Raw genomic sequence first — 19,216 nt, 5'->3', positions numbered from 1 at the left:
TCTTTTCTTTCTGCTGTAGTTTGCTCAGGCCAGAGAGAAGTATGTAGGAATGGCAGAGCAGCTGAAGGACTATGAGGCAGCAAAATATGAAAGCTGGATGGCGGAGACAGAACATAATTTGCCTTTGCTAATGAAAAAACCCATTTTGGCCATGGTTACCAATAAAAACTCAACTCAAACAGAACTAGTATGTGTCTTTTGCTATTTCCTCATAACTGTTGTATCTTATATTGTGTGTCTGTGAAGGATCTCTTATATTGTGTGTTAAGACTCTCTAAAATTCCCTGCATTTTTCTCACTTTAAGGATGTCCCGCCACCTGAAAGTTGCACACCAAAGGGTTTGCGATACATTGTGAACTTTGCTCCGGAGATTAAAGAAATCATTTCTGAGGCTTACAGTCTTGAAGCCCTGGGCTACACTGTGCCTGATCTAGCTCAAAATGTTGCACTTCAGGAAAACAAATTCATCAGGTGATGAGACTCACCCGTAACTGACTAGAAAACTGAAAAACCAGTACTTGATTTCCTTTCTCTCTTGAACTGTTTCGTCCTTCATCTTAGGTATGTCAGTGATCTGAGCAAGCTTATCAACCACTATCACTCTGCATTGGACAGTTTGAATGAAGCACATGTCGTCATGCTGGCTCCACATATAAAAGTAGTCAAAAAAGACATCAGTTTGGGATTCAAAAGACTCAACTGGAATTCCTTGGGTACTATTCATACAAAGGCTGACATCTCTGTTTATGCTTGCTGTCAGATGAAATTACTTTTGTATAAAACTGAAATCTGCTAATGTTTGGTTTTAGGCATCCCGGATTTCATCAACCAAAGCCTTCAGACTGTAACTAAGTTTGAGTTTGTCGTCAATCAGATTCATGAACATGAGAAGGCTATTGATTCTAAGTTGCAGTCCATGATGATGGCCAACTTACTGAAATTTCCATCACCAGATGCCTCAAACGACTTACCAGGTAGATGTATTAGAAGTATACTATTAGTTTACTGGAAATAAAGAATTTGTGCATGCATTATTTTAATAGTTTCATATTTTTTCCTAAGCTATTAAGGAGTTCTGTGAACACATTGAGCGAGAGCAAGTCAAAACTGTGACGATGCTTGCCAAGAAGTATGCTGACATCGGAGTCCTTATAACTAGCATAGAACAGCTGAGTGTGGAAACCAGCACTGGCAGAGCCAAATGTATGGTAGATTATTACCAACACTGGGAACACAGAATACTGGACACTCTTACAAAGATGGTGCAGAGGTAATGAGTAATGGTTTTGAGCCTGTATAGATTGTGAGTGGTAATAATCACCACATTTCTAGCACGTAGAATGCTGTTAGTCTTAACCATTGCAACATTTGTCATGTTTGTTTTCATATTCAGAAACATTCAGGCCTTTAATATGGCGCTGATGGGAGATAAAGCTCTATTTCAAATCACCGCCATCCTGTCTGCACCTAAGATTGTGTTGCAGCCCCAAAGCAACGAGATCTACCGCCTGCTCGTGCAGTGTATCACAGACTGTGTAGTTAGCACCAAGGTGGGATCATCACAGTGTTTTGTTTAGTCTTTTTGTCACTGCGTTAAAAAAATAAATGATTTTTAATTTACCACTAATAATATATCTTAACTTTGGATTTATTTTTGTGTTCAAGCAATTTGTGCGTTGGATGCATGGGACCTGCATTAAGTGCCCTCCACAACATGTGGGTGCTGAAGATAAGCTGGTGACATTTAATTTCTACAGTGACGTGTCCCAGCTTCCTCAGATCAAGGAGAGCTGTGTAACTGTATCTCAGAGTATCCAGCATCTGCTTTTCTCCATCGATCAGTACCTTTACCACTGGAAGCGCTATCGGGTTCTTTGGGAAAAGAACAGAACCATCGTCAATGAAAAGTTTGCTGCAAGGAAGCCGTCCTTTGTCATGTATGATTATAAGCTGCAGTCCCTTGCTCGTATCAAGCAGGAAGTGATGCTCGAGCCTCAGTTTAAGAATGAGCACAGCGTATGCCTAAACCTGGAGCTTCTAGCCCACACTGTGAGCGAAATTGCTGAAGCCTGGATCAGTTCACTTGGTAGCTTACTCAACAAGCCTGCTAAAGAGGACCTCTTTAACTTGAGAGATGAATTCATGGTAGTTAATCATAATACACAGTTTGTGTTTACAGTCTTTATCCTAAATATTCTTTGGCTTTTATGTGATTTATCTTTTTTGTGATTATTTTGTACAAAAGCAACTGTCTAAGAAGCTGAAACAGAGTCCTGACACTTTTGACGACCTGAAGTCTGTCCTTGGCACCATCTCAGCCATCAAGAACATGTCATTAGAAGTGGAGATGAGAATCACAGATATTCAGGAACAATACAGAACACTGGCTATGTATAAAGTGGAGGTACTGTGTCTTTTTACAGAGAGAGAGTGTGTGATCAGTTTGTCTGTCTGTTTGTTAGCAGTCTGTGCAACTCACTTTTAATTTTTTCAGTATGACTCCCTAGAATGTCACAATGATGCCATAATATTTTACAAAATCACACACTGCAGGAATATATTTTAAAATCTCAAGTTTTATAACTTATAGAAGCCAAAGACTTCAGGGTGAAAATAGGAAAATGTTCAATTTTAGTATGTAATGCTTCAAGGTTATGGGTTAAAGGTCAGGGTTCTGCAAATTAGGAAAAAGTTTATTTGAGTTCGGATCATCTAGTTCTTTAAACTAAAAAACATTTATTTCAATGCAACATTATATGAATTCACAATGAAAAAAAAACATACTACACTAGTTTTCAATATTAATATTGATATCAGCATAAATGATCTATGAAAGCAATGCCGGTGACATTATTGGGGATTTCCATATTACCGATACTAACATCAGCATGGAGTAATAAAAAGAAAATAAAACATTTCTTTGTATAGCCCTTACCCTTTGGGAGGAGGCTCTGAGTGCTCTTGTATAAAACCTCAAAAGTGATCTTATTTCCCATTTTAAAAAGTTTATGTCTTATGTGCTTTAGGCAGGTGAGGATGAATGGGAGCTGGTGGCCTGCATTAGCCAGATGTGGAGTGACCTTTTCATAGAAGCCAGACAAGTAGACCGAAGTCTGAAAGACGTCAAGAAATCATTTACTGTGGTAAGATATCAATCCCATACAATGTTCTTAAACCTAAAAATAAACAGAAATGTTCTTGCCTTACATTTATGATTGCCACACTCTTCTTCCATCCACACACCCAAAGATCACAAAGGAGAATATCGAAGAGTTCAAACAGGAGTTGTCTGTCTTTGCCGAAAGCTTCAACATGCATGGTCCTGGAGCTGTAGGAGATGATTTGGAGAAAGGTACTTGGGCACTTAGATGAATGCTGCTGTTGCTGAGTAGAGAATAGTAGTGCATGGTAAATGTTGAAATGTAGTGGAGCAACAAGCCCGTGTCACTTTTATTTTTGCAGGACTGGCCATTATGGGAAAATACGAGGCAGATCTTGCAAAGATTGTAGCAGGTCAGCAGGAAATAACTAATGCTGAGAAGCTGCTGGACTTGTCAGTCACCACTTTCCCAGAAGTTCTGAGCATAAAGAATGACATGAATGGCTTGAGACAGATATATGATATATATAAAGCTCAGCAGGTGGGATATGCTTGTAAAACACCAGTGCATAATACACATAAATGTGATCATTTAAATTTTATATATATATATATATATATATATATATATATATATGCTTGTCCTGTCATCTTGCAGGATGCAAAGACACAGTGGTCTCAGACCTTGTGGATAGATTTAGACATCCAGCTGCTACAACAGGGCATTGAGGGTTTCATCAAACGCTTAAGGCTGCTGCCCAAAGAAGTGCGGGCCATGCCTGTGGCCTTTTTCCTAGATGGACGCATGAAGGAGTTCAGAGAGTCTCTGCCTCTTTTACTGGACCTGAAGAATGAGGCCCTCAGAGACAGGTCTGTCTCAAGATTGCTACTAGTGAGAAACTAGAATGAATATAATACCCCCCCAAAATTTACAGTTAATGACGAGCTGGATTTGTTTTATTGTCACTTAGGTTTTAATTCATTGCTCCTAGTGGATTGTTCTGCAATACGCATAATATTGACAATAAGTAGAGTATTAAATACTCTACTTATTTAGATGTAAACTTTTGAATTCATGTGTTCAAATTATCTATGTCCAGATAAAACAAAAAAACTGAGAATAAAAATGTCTTTATATTCAAGGCACTGGAAGGAACTGATGGAAAGGACTGGCACCAGCTTTGAGATCAACCCTGAAAGCTTCACACTGGAGAACATGTTTGCTATGGAGTTGCACAAATATGCAGATGTCATAGGCGACATTGTCACCTCGGCTGTAAAAGAGCTTGGTATTGAGAAGGCAGGTTCTCTCTTTTTTTTAAAAAAACATTCTCAAAATGGAATAATCTGCCAGTTCTATCAGTTCATCAGGGAAATGACAGTTACTTCTAAAACATGTTATCTGTATCTGGTTCCAGGGAGTAAAAGGAGTGGTAGAGACCTGGGAAAACATGAAGTTCAATGTTCAGCCCTATTTCAAAGGCACTCAGGAACGTGGCTCCATTCTGGGTGCAGTGGATGAGATCCTGCTGAATGTGGACAATGATGCCATGAACTTACAGAGCATGGCTGGCAGCCGCTTTGTTGGACCCTTCCTTGGTACCATACAGCAGTGGGAAAAAAATCTGTCTCATATTTCTGAGACTATTGAGGTGAGTAAGACTGGCCAAATTTTCCTTCACCCTTAGCCTGATCCACAAAATACTTATAGGAAAAAAAATATGTCTTTCACAGGTCTGGTTGCTCGTGCAGAGAAAATGGATGTACTTGGAGAGCATATTTATAGGAGGAGACATTCGCTTGCAGTTACCTGAGGAAGCAAAGAAATTTGATAACATTGACAAAAGGTTTAAAGACGTAAGTGTTGCTATAATATTGGTCTTAAAAAATTAAAGTACTTTCTTCTAGACTTGTCAAAATTACATCTCTCTTTGTTTCTGTAGATAATGAATGACACAGTGAGGAATCCAAACATTAAGCGCTGTTGCCTGGTTCCCAACCGGCTAACAGACCTGCAGGCCCTGAGTGACGGTTTAGAGAGATGCCAGAAGAGTCTTAATGATTACCTGGACTCAAAGCGACATGCATTTCCTCGCTTCTTCTTCATCTCTGATGATGAACTGCTCAGCATTCTGGGGAGTAGTGACCATACCTGTGTCCAGGAACATATGATCAAGGTATTTGGCAAGTACAAGCGATGGTGAAGTGGTAGACAAGACCTTAATTTTTCCAAGTATAGATAGGGAGGCTCACTGTTTCCAATGTGTGTTTTTTCTTTTGTCTCACAAGATGTATGACAACATAGCATCTCTGAGATTTGACGTGGATAGCAATGGAGAGACAGTAGTTGGAGCCATGGTGTCTGCTGAGGGTGAGGTGATGGAACTAAGACAGCCTGTCCCAGTGGAGGGCAGAGTGGAGGAGTGGATGATGGGGGTGCTACTGGAGATGAGGAAGACTAACAGGCTCATCACAAAAGAAGCGATCTTCCACTACTGTGAAGACCGGAGTAGGTATGTGTAAATAACATGCACCAGAGAAAGAAACCGCTTGTGTTGTTAATTATTTTTGGATATTTTTGTACTAGCCAGGGGTTTTTCAGTCCTCATCAATCAAAATGTTTGTTTTGAAACACACAAGGTCATTTCTGATGGTTGGCATGTCTTTGTCTTGAGCAAACTCTACAATACCAAGGTGATACTGGCCAATGTATATGCCCCCAATGTGGATAATATTGAGTGCATTTTCTCTTTATTGCCTGATCTGAGCTCATACTCTCTAATACAGGGTGGGGATCTTAACTGTTGGCTCCCCAACCCCATAACTTTAAGTAAATCTCCATCATTTGTTCAGTCCAGTCTGTCTAATTGTGGTGTCTTTGACACCTGGCACTGTCTCAGTCCAAACTTAATTTTCTCACAGGTCCACCATACCTATTCCAGGATTGATTATTTTATTATTGATAATCAGTGGCTTTCATCGATCTGCTCCTATGACTACCAGAGGATAGTGGTGTAGGATCATAATTTTTTAAAATTCAGTGAAAAAACAACAACAATCTTTTTTGTTTCAAATGAATACTACAAATGAATCTTCTAACCTGATTATTTGGGATACATTAAAGGCGTTTCTGAAATAGCAAATAATTTCTTATTCAGCAAACATACAAAGGCCAATACAGAGCAACTTGAATTACCCAACCAAATTAAAGAAATGCTGTATTTTCCCTCCACTGAGACCTGTGGGTATGTCCCCTCCTTACATGCGGAGAAGGCATTTGACTGTGTGTAGTGGGAGTATCTATTCATACAAAAGAGTATGTAAGAGTTTGTAAGAGTATCTATCCATCCATCCATCCATCCATCCATCCATCTTCATCCGCCTTCATCCGCTTTATCCGGGGCCGGGTCGCGGGGGCAGCAGCCTAAGCAAAGAGGCCCAGACCTCCCTCTCCCCAGCCACCTCCTCCAGCTCATCCGGGGGAACACCAAGGCGTTCCCAGGCCAGCCGAGAGATATAATCTCTCCAGCGTGTCCTGGGTCTGCCCCGGGGCCTCCTCCCGGTGGGACATGCCTGGAACACCTCACCCAGGAGGCGCCCAGGGGGCATCCTTGTCAGATGCCCAAATCACCTCAACTGGCTCCTTTCGACATGGAGCAGCAGCGGCTCTACTCTGAGCCCCTCCCGGATGGCCGAACTTCTCACCCTATCTCTAAGGGAGATGCCAGCCACCCTTCGGAGGAAGCTCATTTCCGCCGCTTGTATCCGCGATCTCGTCCTTTCGGTCACTACCCACAGCTCGTGGCCATAGGTGAGGGTAGGGACGTAGATCGACCGGTAAATTGAGAGCTTCGCTTTTACACTCAGCTCCCTCTTCACCACGACGGACCGGTGCAGCGTCTGCATTACTGCAGCTGCATGGAGAGTAAAGTATCTCAAGAGTATCTATTGTTACAAAAATTCTACTTTGGACCTAAATGTATTTATTGGATAAAATTGCTATATTTCTGCCCTAAAGCCTCAGTCCTTTTGAACTTCCAGCGGTTACAGCCCACCAACCTCCAACAATGAACCTTGGCAAGGGTGTCCCTTAAGCCCACTACTACTCTTTGATTTTGCTATAGAATCATTGGCTATCACACTCTGAAGCTATGCAGATGCCTCAGAGATTTGGAGGAGAGGAGTTGTGCATAAAGTACATCTCTGTACGCAGATGATCTCCTGGTCTTCCTGTAAAAACCTAGTGGATCTATACCTTCTGTGTTGTCAATTATCATTCAATTTGGCCAGGACACATTTGGAACTTACATAAAAGTGAACTCTTCTGGCTAAATGGAGGAGAGTCCGGGTCAGGATACTCAAACTTCCCATTTAAAATAGCAGAAAACCAATTCACATATCTGGGCAAAACTGTTACAAGGAAGTACAAATTTTCTTACTTCACTAAATAATACAAAACAGTTTCTGACACAGTGGTCCCCCCTCAGCTAAAACTCAGTTAAAATGAACGCTCTTATTCAATTAGCAATACCAGCTAATCGTTCCACCTGGTGTGGAAATATTTAGCAAATCTTCAGGCCCTGAGCCTAAGTTCCATCGCTACTCTTTAAGTTTCAACAAGGATGGTATTCTCTTTCTCTCTCTTTTTCTCTCTCTCTCTCTTTAAATATATAATTTATTTATGTATGTGGATCGTCATTTATTTATTCGTATATATTCTATATAATTCTATACATTCTATTCTTATTCTATATTATTTATTCTACATATATATTTCTCTTTTTACGTAATCTGGCTTGAGGATGGGGTTAATTTTTGGGAAAGTTGTGGAGCATAGAATTGCACACTTTACCTCAACTATGTTACCTCAACAATAATCAAGTCTAGTTTTGTTCATTCTTAGAATTGAAGACCACTTTGCATTCAATGCTTTTTTGGATTGTTTTCTTTTTTTCCCTTCACAAGCTCTGCAATGTTGTCTTTTCTATTGTGTTTGTTATAAATGTGTGCAAATGTTTGGTTAAACTTAATAAAAATATCTTTGAGAAAAAAAGTTTTTGATGTTCGCTAAGAGGCACAGTGATGACACGTTTGTGACCGAAAGAAGTGCCTGAGTGTTTTTGCCAATGTCTGCGTGTGCAAGTCTGGCCCTCAGGTAATCTGTCATTGCAATGTTTTACAGGGTGGATTGGATGTTGCTGTACCAGGGCATGGTTGTACTAGCTGCTAACCAAGTTTGGTGGACCTGGGAGTTAGAGGATGTCTTTAAAAATGTGAAGAAAGGAAAGAAGCATGCACTTAAGAACTATGCTGAGAAAATGCACAAACAGATTGATGAGCTGGTGTCACGCATTATTCAGCCTTTGAAGAAAAATGACAGACGAAAGCTCAACACTGTGCTCATCATTGATGTCCATGCAAGAGACATAGTGGACAGCTTTGTGCTAAAAAGGTAAACTTGACTTTTGCAGGTTTGAACATTTGTTTGTGGCAGTGTGTTTTAAATAGTGAATATAATAAAAGAACGACATTTAAAGTTCAGTTTTCTTCCAGCATAATGGATGCACAAGAATTTGAATGGGAAAGCCAGCTGAGATTTTACTGGGTCCGGAAAGATGACAACTTATTTGTGCGCCAGTGCAGTGCATCTTTCTCCTATGGCTACGAATACATGGGGTTGAATGGGCGGTTGGTTATAACCCCACTGACAGACCGGATCTACCTCACTCTCACACAGGTCTGGGATATAAGCAAATTTTTAATACCTAAGCATGTACATTTCTTCGACTAAAACATGCCTGTCCATGTGTATTTGGGATGAAGGCACTGTCCATGTACTTGGGTGGAGCTCCTGCTGGACCTGCTGGTACAGGAAAGACAGAGTCCACCAAGGATCTGGCTAAGGCTTTGGGCCTGCTCTGTGTTGTTACAAACTGTGGTGAGGGCATGGACTACTTGGTAAGAAGAGCAAACAGCATCTGAAAAAAAGCTTTTCTGGGATTTAAAAAAGTGCAGTCATCCCTTGTCATCACTCTAGCTTTTTACGTGAATGTCCTCTCCCTTTGTGTCCAGGCAGTGGGCAAGATCTTGTCTGGCCTTGCACAGTGCGGAGCTTGGGGCTGCTTTGATGAGTTCAATCGTATCGATGCCTCAGTGTTGTCAGTGATCTCCTCCCAAATCCAGACTATCCGCAATGCTCTCATTCTACACCTTAACAGGTTTCATGTAAGTCTGTTTAGTTATGTGGGACCAGTAATAAATATATATTTTTCATGTATTACACCTAAACACCTTCCATCTCCCTATACGCATCAGTTTGAAGGGCAAGAGATCAACTTGGATGACCGCATAGGAATTTTCATCACTATGAACCCTGGTTACGCAGGACGTACAGAGCTGCCTGAATCCGTCAAAGCTCTCTTCAGGCCTGTGGTGGTCATTGTGCCGGACCTGCAGCAGATTTGCGAGATTATGCTCTTCTCTGAGGGTTTCCTAATGGCCAAGGTACCACATGCACCCATGAACTTGCATTTGATTTCATTTGCACATGCTGTCAGCTGTACTGCAAGAAATGCATCATAAACGATGTACACGCACAGGTTATATTGTATTACTTTATATTGTTAAATAGTACAAAAAATGCATATGAAAATAGATAACTTGGAGATTTTATGGCATCTTTAACTTTTGACTGATAATAGTGTTATTAATGTGTCTCTACTTCTGTTCTTTTCAGGTGCTGGCAAAGAAAATGACCGTACTGTATAAGCTGGCTCGTGAACAGCTGTCCAAGCAGTCTCATTATGACTTCGGCCTGCGCGCTCTCAAGTCTGTCCTAGTGATGGCAGGAGAGCTGAAGAGAAGCTCACCTGAGCTGAGCGAGGTACAGAAAAATAACAAATAAAACTTTTTCTTTTTCTTTTTTTTTTTTAAATTGACAGAAAACTAAGTTGCTATTTGTGACTTCTCAGGTAAAAGTTGAAGGTTGATTTATCCTAGGAATATGTTGGACATTTGTAAAGGTTACCAAATGCTCGATTTGTCCTGTATCATCCAAAATTTCTTTTTTTAAGATGACACAGAGAATGTAAGATAGAGGTACAAATCTTATATTTGTTTATCAATAGTTTAATTCTTATTATTTTACACAAAAGTTTGATCTGTTATTTGTACTGAAAACTGTCCTTCATTAAACTATTGTTACATAGCCCCCATGTTCAAAAAATATTTGTGTGCAACAATTTTATAGGTTCGTTTTTTATTTTTTCAGTATTTTCAATACTGAAATATTATGAAGTTGATGTATAAATGCATAAATTCTTTTTCATTCATTCCGTCGTTCAGTTCATGTATTTATGTCTATCCCTCTGACAACAGGATGTGGTGTTGATGCGGGCTCTCAGGGACATGAACCTACCCAAGTTTGTGTTTGAGGATGTCCCTCTGTTCCTCGGGCTGATCTCAGACCTGTTCCCTGGGCTTGATTGCCCCCGTGTTCGCTATCCCAACTTCAATGATGCTGTGGAACAGACCCTGGAGGACAAAAAATATGTCGTACTACCCAACCAGGTGCAAAGTCTCATATTTGATGTTGTCTATCAATTTCTAGCAAAGTTTTGCTGTTTAAATGTGTCAACAGTACACTGTTGTATCCATCTGTTGTTTCAGGTGGATAAAGTGGTGCAGATGTATGAGACAATGATGACACGGCACACTACAATGATTGTGGGTCCAACAGGTGGAGGAAAATCAGTGGTGATCAACACATTATGTCAAGCTCAGACAAAGTCAGTTTAACTTTACATCGTCTCTCTGATCTTTTGTGTGAACAGTAGTAACTTTTAATCTATCTCACCATCAGAATGGGACTGCAAACCAAACTGTATCCTCTGAACCCTAAAGCCATGAGCGTGATTGAACTTTATGGTATTCTGGACCCAGACACGCGAGACTGGACTGATGGGATTTTATCCAACATCTTCCGTGAAATTAACAAGCCTACTGACAAAAAAGACAGGAGGTAGAAAATATTTTTAGAAGGCATGTAATCATCCATTTAGGATAACAAGGAATCGTTTCTGTAAATCACCTGCTCTTTGACAAACAGGTACATCCTGTTTGATGGGGATGTGGATGCTCTGTGGGTCGAAAATATGAACTCAGTGATGGATGACAACAAGCTTCTGACTCTAGCCAATGGAGAAAGGATCCGTTTACAAAATCACTGTGCTCTGCTGTTTGAGGTTTGTCTGAATTTCAAGATTTCTGTTAGTAGAATACAATTGCCTGGATTTTGCCTCAAAGAAAGCTTAATGTAAGAAAACTACCCACACAGGTTGGAGATCTGCAGTATGCTTCCCCAGCTACTGTTTCCCGCTGTGGAATGGTATTTGTTGATCCTAAAAACCTGCGATATACCCCATTCTGGCAAAGATGGGTGAACAGCAGACCTGATAAGGTTTGAAAAACAAAATAACTGTTTAAAATGCATACTTTTCTAGACTTTTAAATACTGTTGTCTCTTTTTTTTGTCTAGGAACAAGAAGTGCTTAATAGTCTGTTTGAGAAATATGTCCACAGCTCTATTGACATGATTGTGGATGGTGTTGTTGATGGGAAACAAGGAGAGAAACTTAAGACTGTTGTCCCCCAGACAGATCTGAATATGGTAGGTTAATCTCATCCACTGTAAATGCTCCTTTGCACTTGATTGTATTTAAATAAGAAGAAATGAATGGAATTAATGGTATAGTCTCATAACCTGAACTTGAACTAACTATGCATGATATGTGTGTTTAGGTCACTCAGTTGTGCTTAACACTGGATGCACTTCTTGAGAGTGAAAACAGCACTCCCGAAGTCCTGGAGTGTTACTTTCTGGAAGCTCTGTACTGTTCACTTGGGGCTACATTGCTGGAGAGTGGTAGGATCCAGTTTGATGAGTTCATCAAAAAGCTGTCCTGCCTACCTACAGTTCATGATGAGAAAGCCCGGGCTGCGCCTGGTGAGATCCCAGGTAAAAGGGGAGGATTTCTTCTTATTTTATGGTGAAAATTACCGTTCATTCTCTTGGGTTTATAGTGGATTGATTAATGATTTATGGAGAAAAAAAGAACTATGATAAACCTTTTTCACAGGTATTTGTGCCAGTTTTTAAACTGTTTTACTTAATATTGTTAACGAAGTGACTTCATCCATATAGGCTACCTCCCAACCTTGTATGATTTTCACTTTGATGGAACACAGGGGAACTGGGTTCCCTGGAATTCTCTGGTCCCCAAATACATCCACAACCCTGAAATGAAGTTCATTGATATCTTAGGTAAAGGTCTTGGTTGTATCCTGTGAAAACTGGGCAACATAGGTGTAAATACATGCATCATGAATTATACATTTCTGCCTTGGTGCCTTCATTCTCTCTTTAGTGCCAACTATTGACACAACAAGAACCAGTTGGATCCTGGAGCAGATGGTTAAGATAAAGAGGCCGCTGCTACTGGTTGGAGAGTCTGGCACTTCCAAGACTGCCACTATTCATAACTTTATGAAGAATATTAATGCAGAAACAAGTGTAAGTTGTACATCTTACTGTACACACAGTATGTACATATATTTCTTTGTCATATGGGTTTAAATGTCTTTCTTTCTGTTCCCAGAGTACTCTTGTCATCAACTTCTCCTCTAGAACAACATCATTGGATCTGCAGAGAAACCTCGAAGCCAATGTGGAGAAAAGGACTAAAGAGACCTATGGACCTCCCATGGGGAAGAGACTCCTGATCTTTATGGATGACATGAATATGCCAAAGGTACCTGTTTTAAGTGGACTTTTATTCTTTAAAGTGCAATAGTGCTCACATGTTTGAAATGATTGTAATACACTTGTGCAGGTGGATAACTATGGCACACAGCAGCCTATTGCGCTTCTAAAGCTGCTTTTGGATCGAGGAGGCATATATGACAGAGGAAAGGAGCTTAACTTCAAAATCCTCAAGGATCTTGGCTTTATTGCTGCCATGGGAATGGCAGGAGGTGGGCGAAACGAGGTGGATCCTCGCTTCATCTCACTCTTCAGTGTCTTTAGCGTCCCCTTCCCTACAATGGAGTCCCTCCACCTTATCTACGGTTCTATTTTAAAAGGCCACACCAGGGTGAGTACCTCTTTCTCATATAAATCATAGTGAAATCTCAACCATCTGCATCACTTTAATTCTCCAATTTGTACATGATAAAACATTTTAGCTGTTTGAGGACACCATACAGAAAGTTTGCGATCAGGTCACGTCCTGTACACTGGAGCTCTACAACACCATCATCAAAGATATGCCACCCACTCCCTCCAAATTCCACTACATCTTCAACCTGAGAGACCTGTCAAGAGTGTACAATGGACTCACCCTCACCAAACCGGACAGGTCTAATCTAGCATATTCACTCTTGTGACAGACTGACAGAGGTCTGTGACCCTAAATGTCTTTCCTTTCTCTGACTTACAGGTTTTTGACTGTAGCCCAGTTTGTACGTGTGTGGAGAAATGAGTGCTTGAGAATCTTCCATGACAGACTCATTGATGAAACTGACAAAGCTTTGGTAATATTTACTAATAATATTAGCAGATGTTTAATGTGAATTCTCCTTTTTAATGACTAAAGGCAAAACTGTCTTTCTCCTGTCTTCCTCCACTAACCCCCAACGGGTCGTGGCAGACCTCTCCATAAGACTGGTTCTGCTTGAGGTTTCTTCCTGTTAAAAGGGAGTTTTTTCCTTCCAACTGTTGCAAAAACACTTGCTCAAAATGGATCATGGATATTATTGTTGGGTTTTCCTCTGTTTTCTTTGTGTTATTGTAGGATCTTTAGCTTACATTATAAAGTGCCTTGAGGCAACTTTTGTTGTGATTTTGCACTAAATAAAATTTGTTAAACTGAATTTAATTAAAAAAGCAAATACTAAGTGGGTAATTGGTTCCATGTTGGATGTAACAATAAGACTCAAAATCTACTGATAGATACTGATACTGAAGATGTGTGTTTTTTTCCCCAAGGTCCAAAGGCACATAAACAACATGACTGAGGAGCATTTCAAGTCAGACATGGAGGCAGTTATGAGAGACCCAATTCTTTTTGGAGACTATAGGACAGCCCTCAGTGATACTGAACCAAGGGTGTATGAGGACATACAAGACTATGATGCCTCAAAAGCCCTGTTTCAGGTAAAGTTATTACCTTAACCCAAGTGGTCATATGGTTTGTTATCAGAGTTACTCCAGAAGTATAAATGAGTTTGCGTGAACATTTTAGCAGAGGTGTGGCTTGGGCTAGGAGATATTTCTGTAAGGATTGTCTGCTAATGTGAGCTAGGGCAATATTTATTTTTCACGTTGTATCTAATACATACCAGGTTAAACAAATCTTGATGTTTTCGAGAAAATATTACAAACTATTCTGGGAGAAAATGTTCATCTTGGTGCAGGTGTGGGGTCTCAGACAGAAAAGTGAAGTAATACTGCCAATTTGATTCACTGGGACGAGCAGCCAACCACATGCTGCATGGTGGAGAGTGGCTGGCCCGCGTTCAAGTCCGAACCTTGGCCATTTGCTGCATTTCTCTTTCCCTCCACTTTCCTGTCGCTCTTCTCTGTAACTGTCTTATAAAGTCAACAAAATAAAATAATGTAAGAGTATGTTTTGGCATTTTTTATAGTTGTTATACTCTTTTAACAGATCACTGTGTTATGTAATTCTGCAGGAAATCTTAGAGGAATACAATGAGAGCAAATCGAGGATGAACCTAGTGCTCTTTGACGATGCTCTGGAACATCTGACCCGGGTTCACCGCATCATCCGTATTGATCGTGGCCATGCTCTGCTTGTTGGTGTGGGGGGTTCTGGCAAGCAGTCCCTTACCAAGCTGGCTGCCTTTGCTGCTGGCTGTGAGGTGGTAAAATTCATGATTGGTGTGGTGAAGGGCAAATGATTGTCACTAACAAGTGTCATATACACTAAAATTACATTTTAAGCAATGCAAATGAATTTTACTAACATGTCTTGGGATGTGAAAGCTGCAATCTTCTAACTGTAAGGCTACTACATGAGGGCTTTCAATGTTAAGCAGTGCTAAACCTTCTTCACAAATACATTTCCAGCTTTAGATTTTTGGATCTGCTTTCCCCAGGTATTTGAGATAACGCTGAGCAGAGGATACAGTGAGTCTAACCTCCGTGAAGACCTAAAAACTCTGTACTTGAAGCTTGGCATTGAGAATAAGAAGACCGTGTTTCTTTTTACTGATGCTCACGTTGCTGAGGAAGGCTTCTTGGAGCTCATTAACAACATGCTTACCTCAGGTTGGATATGACTTTAATCTCCTGACCTCCTCACTTTCTATTTATCTCTCTTAAAGGCTACAGCTGCAGTGCTCTCACCATGCATTCTATTTATAGGCATTGTTCCTGCATTGTTTCCCGATGATGAGAAAGAATCTGTTCTCAACCAGCTTCGAGACGAAGCTCTTACAATGGGATCAGATCCCTCTAAAGAGAGTGTGTGGCAGTACTTTGTCAACAAGAGTGCCAACAATCTACACATTGTTTTAGGCATGTCTCCAGTGGGAGATACCCTGAGGACACGCTGCAGGAACTTCCCAGGTGAAATATTTGGTCAGGCTTCAATTGACTTAATATAGTTTATAAATTTGTTTTATTAACCCGATGTACTTCTTATTTCTCCCAGGACTGATGAACAACACTGTAATAGATTGGTTCCTTCCATGGCCTCCGCAGGCATTACTTGCAGTAGCTCAGTCTTTTCTTGGTGTGTAATTAAACTTACTTCTATTATGTGTATTTGGAAAATGTTTATTTTAAAACAGGTGTTTCATTAAGACAGTTGAAATGTTATATTATTATTGTCCTTCCACAGGTGAAAGTCCAATGATACCAGATGCACACTCTGCAGCTGTTATAGATCATGTATGCATGGTCCACAGCTCTGTGGATCACTACAGCAAGCTATTCCAGCAAAAACTCAGACGCTGCAACCACGTAACTCCAATGAACTACTTGGACTTTATTAACACCTATTCCAAACTCTTAGAGGAAAAAGACCAATTTATTCTCGGTGAGGGAATGAAACCTGTTGTAAATGCAGGGCTTTTGTTGGAGTTAGTGTGCATTAGAGGCTGTTAATGTGTCTTCTTCTGTTCTAGCTCAGTGCAAGCATCTGGAGGGAGGTTTGGATAAACTGAAGGAAGCCAGTGAACAGCTGGCTGAACTGAATGTGAAGCTGGCAGATCAGAAAGTTGTCCTGGCTGAAAAGTCCACGGCATGTGAAGCCCTGCTGGACGAGATTGCCGCCAACACAACAGTAGGTTAGTAAACACTTGCCCGCCATATGGCCTTCATTAATACAGTATCCTGTAGTCTTAAAATGGAAATTAAGTGCAGTTAGTTCAAACCACTTATCAATAACTTTCTTTTCTAGCTGAGGAAAAAAAGGTTCTGGCAGAAGACAAAGCTAAAGAGATTGAGGAGCAAAATAAAGTCATAGCTGTTGAGAAGAAAGAAGCTGAGAGTTCCTTAGCTGAAGCTCTGCCAGCATTAGAGGCCGCACGTAATGCCCTGCAAGACCTGGAAAAATCTGATGTAACAGAGATCCGGTAAACTGTGCTACTTATGAAGAACATTATTTTCATTCTGTTGTAGAAATACATTACATGTAAATTACATTTGGCTCTTGGATAACATAAACCATGAAAAGGAATGCTGGACAGTGCAGAGCGGTTCATTTTCGAGAGACCTTAATGAGTCGTCATTGATGCACAGCCATTGTTTATCATGACAATTAAGTCCTCTTTTAATCAGTGTTTTCCCTTTATCTGCTTTTTCCTGTTGGTCCAATGTGAAGATCATTTGCCAAGCCACCCAAACAGGTGCAGGTGGTTTGCGAGTGCATCCTGGTGTTGCGTGGCAACAAAGAAATCAGTTGGCAGTCAGCAAAAGGGATGATGTCAGAAGCGAACTTCCTGCGCTCCCTGATGGAGATGGATTGTGATGCGATCACTAACAACCAGGTCAGGACAGTCAGGGGTAAGTTTATGTTGAGTACAAAAGTAAAAACAAGTAATGGTGCTAGTATACTGTGCAAGAGAGTGCTAATTGAATTTGACAGATGCTCCACTTTTTGTTTTCTTCTCTTTCTGGCTAGGCTATCTAAAGAACCTCCACACAAGCTTTGAGGAAATGCAGGCCATCAGTAAGGCCGGCTCAGGAATGCTCAAGTTTGTCGAGGCAATCATGGGTTACTGTGATGTTGCCAGGGAGATAAAACCCAAAAGAGAAAAGGTTATTAAGTTTATTAAAACGCCATTGAATCTTCCTGTTTTGGACGAAACACAGCTTAAACTGATGTATTGCCTTCTTATTTTCAGGTGGCTCGCCTAGAGAGGAACTTCTTTCAGAGTAAGCGGGAGCTGGAGTGCATTCAGAGTGAGCTCAGCAGCATCCAGAAAGAATTGCAGACTCTTAGTGAGAAATACCAAGCTGCTATTTGCGAGAAGCAGCAGTTGCAGGAGGAGGCTGAGGTGATGGAGAGGAGACTGATAGCTGCTGACAAACTCATCTCTGGGCTGAGCTCTGAGAATGAACGGTGAGGTTGAAAAACATGCAACACTTACTAACCAACCCTTTAACAGGTTGATTTTTAATTTTAAACCCCCTGTTTTTTCTTTTTTCTTTTCCACTCCTGTCTCTACCAATTATTTTTCACCCCTTCTACGTGCTCCCAACTTAGGTGGACAAATGATTTGGAGGGATTGAAGCAGCGGCGTGTGCGTCTCCTGGGTGACTGTTTGCTTGCTGCTGCATTTCTGAGCTATGAAGGGGCATTCAGCTGGGACTTCAGGAATGAGATGGTATACCAAAAGTGGGTTAAAGATGTGCAGGAGAGAGGCATCCCCTTGAGCCAGCCTTTCAAAGTAGAAAACCTTCTTACTGATGAGGTCGAAATCAGCAGGTGAAGTTGTTGCGTAACTTGCTAATAAATGCTGTAGAATCTGACTTTTCTCTATCAAATAATGACAATTAGTATGCTAATTAATGGCCTAACTATGTGTCTACCCTGTGTTAGATGGGGCTCAGAGGGTTTGCCTCCAGATGAATTGTCCGTGCAGAACGGGATTCTCACAACCAGAGGGAGTCGATTTCCCATGTGTATTGACCCCCAGCAACAAGCCCTCAACTGGATTAAGAAGAAGGAAGAAAAGAATAACCTCAAGGTACGGAAAGATTTAATGCTCACTGATGTTCTGGGATGACTGCTTTATGCAGCCTCCCATTACTGACAGCCCCTGTATCACCAGATTCGACAAACAGAGGTTTATGACATGCAGACCTGAAAGTGTGATCATCAATTTTGTCCCAGGTCTCATCTTTCAATGATCCTGACTTCCTGAAACAACTAGAGATGGCCATCAAGTACGGGTTCCCATTCCTTTTCCAAGATGTGGATGAATACATCGACCCAGTGATTGACAATGTCCTGGAGAAGAATGTGAAAGGAGCAGAGGGAAGACAGGTCATCATGTTGGGTGACAAAGAGGTCGACTACGATCCCAATTTTAAACTCTACCTCAACAGTAATTTAGCTAACCCCAAATACTCTCCATCTGTGTTTGGAAAAGCCATGGTCATTAACTATACTGGTAAGATGTTTTTGCGTCAGATTTCATCTGTATCCTTAAACCACAGGGTCTAAATTGCATGTTTGCTTCTGCCCCATCTTTTTGCATCTTTGTTACGTACAGTGACCCTTAAGGGGCTGGAAGACCAGCTGTTGAGTGTTATCATGGGGTTTGAGAAGAAGGAGCTAGAGGAGCAGCGAGAGTGTTTAATCCAAGAGACAAGTAACAACAAGAAGCTGCTTAAAAACCTCGGAGACACCTTGCTCAGAGAGCTGGCCACATCTACAGGCAACATGTTGGACAACACAGAGCTCATTGAAACACTGGAGAAGACGAAGCTGAAAGCCAGTGAGGTCGGTATTGGCTTATGCATAAAGAGTAAAAGTTGTGGCAGAATATTATTTAACTGAAGTCACAAATCCCAGTTTGTTTGTTTC

The 19,216-nt window shown here is 40.9% G+C and overlaps 1 protein-coding gene across 2 annotated transcripts in view; it reads left to right on the top strand.

Moving 5' to 3' along the window:
* The window catches only part of dnah10 (dynein axonemal heavy chain 10), a 29,156-nt gene that overhangs the window by 4,432 nt on the left and 5,508 nt on the right, over nt 1-19,216 (top strand). For both annotated transcript variants that reach the window (XM_085181207.1, XM_085181205.1), the window contains exons 13-63: nt 20-187; nt 306-472; nt 563-714; nt 811-975; nt 1,064-1,271; nt 1,395-1,551; nt 1,667-2,146; nt 2,247-2,405; nt 3,028-3,144; nt 3,251-3,353; nt 3,464-3,642; nt 3,760-3,971; nt 4,245-4,405; nt 4,524-4,753; nt 4,836-4,958; nt 5,045-5,278; nt 5,391-5,614; nt 8,284-8,553; nt 8,655-8,838; nt 8,925-9,059; nt 9,174-9,326; nt 9,417-9,605; nt 9,838-9,984; nt 10,479-10,670; nt 10,770-10,888; nt 10,963-11,121; nt 11,209-11,344; nt 11,437-11,559; nt 11,638-11,769; nt 11,901-12,117; nt 12,304-12,423; nt 12,527-12,672; nt 12,758-12,910; nt 12,992-13,252; nt 13,344-13,516; nt 13,598-13,691; nt 14,146-14,313; nt 14,850-15,038; nt 15,276-15,447; nt 15,544-15,747; nt 15,833-15,913; nt 16,022-16,219; nt 16,308-16,469; nt 16,583-16,757; nt 17,006-17,187; nt 17,306-17,442; nt 17,529-17,746; nt 17,891-18,112; nt 18,227-18,374; nt 18,521-18,800; nt 18,903-19,132. In XM_085181207.1, coding sequence (XP_085037333.1) covers nt 20-187; nt 306-472; nt 563-714; nt 811-975; nt 1,064-1,271; nt 1,395-1,551; nt 1,667-2,146; nt 2,247-2,405; nt 3,028-3,144; nt 3,251-3,353; nt 3,464-3,642; nt 3,760-3,971; nt 4,245-4,405; nt 4,524-4,753; nt 4,836-4,958; nt 5,045-5,278; nt 5,391-5,614; nt 8,284-8,553; nt 8,655-8,838; nt 8,925-9,059; nt 9,174-9,326; nt 9,417-9,605; nt 9,838-9,984; nt 10,479-10,670; nt 10,770-10,888; nt 10,963-11,121; nt 11,209-11,344; nt 11,437-11,559; nt 11,638-11,769; nt 11,901-12,117; nt 12,304-12,423; nt 12,527-12,672; nt 12,758-12,910; nt 12,992-13,252; nt 13,344-13,516; nt 13,598-13,691; nt 14,146-14,313; nt 14,850-15,038; nt 15,276-15,447; nt 15,544-15,747; nt 15,833-15,913; nt 16,022-16,219; nt 16,308-16,469; nt 16,583-16,757; nt 17,006-17,187; nt 17,306-17,442; nt 17,529-17,746; nt 17,891-18,112; nt 18,227-18,374; nt 18,521-18,800; nt 18,903-19,132 — 9,108 coding nt within the window. The remainder of the gene's footprint in view (nt 1-19; nt 188-305; nt 473-562; nt 715-810; nt 976-1,063; nt 1,272-1,394; nt 1,552-1,666; nt 2,147-2,246; nt 2,406-3,027; nt 3,145-3,250; nt 3,354-3,463; nt 3,643-3,759; nt 3,972-4,244; nt 4,406-4,523; nt 4,754-4,835; nt 4,959-5,044; nt 5,279-5,390; nt 5,615-8,283; nt 8,554-8,654; nt 8,839-8,924; nt 9,060-9,173; nt 9,327-9,416; nt 9,606-9,837; nt 9,985-10,478; nt 10,671-10,769; nt 10,889-10,962; nt 11,122-11,208; nt 11,345-11,436; nt 11,560-11,637; nt 11,770-11,900; nt 12,118-12,303; nt 12,424-12,526; nt 12,673-12,757; nt 12,911-12,991; nt 13,253-13,343; nt 13,517-13,597; nt 13,692-14,145; nt 14,314-14,849; nt 15,039-15,275; nt 15,448-15,543; nt 15,748-15,832; nt 15,914-16,021; nt 16,220-16,307; nt 16,470-16,582; nt 16,758-17,005; nt 17,188-17,305; nt 17,443-17,528; nt 17,747-17,890; nt 18,113-18,226; nt 18,375-18,520; nt 18,801-18,902; nt 19,133-19,216) is intronic.

Source organism: Neolamprologus multifasciatus, chromosome 12 (assembly GCF_963576455.1).
Source record: "Neolamprologus multifasciatus chromosome 12, fNeoMul1.2, whole genome shotgun sequence".
Taxonomy (NCBI): domain Eukaryota; kingdom Metazoa; phylum Chordata; class Actinopteri; order Cichliformes; family Cichlidae; genus Neolamprologus; species Neolamprologus multifasciatus.
This window is presented reverse-complemented; position numbering and strand designations above follow the sequence as displayed.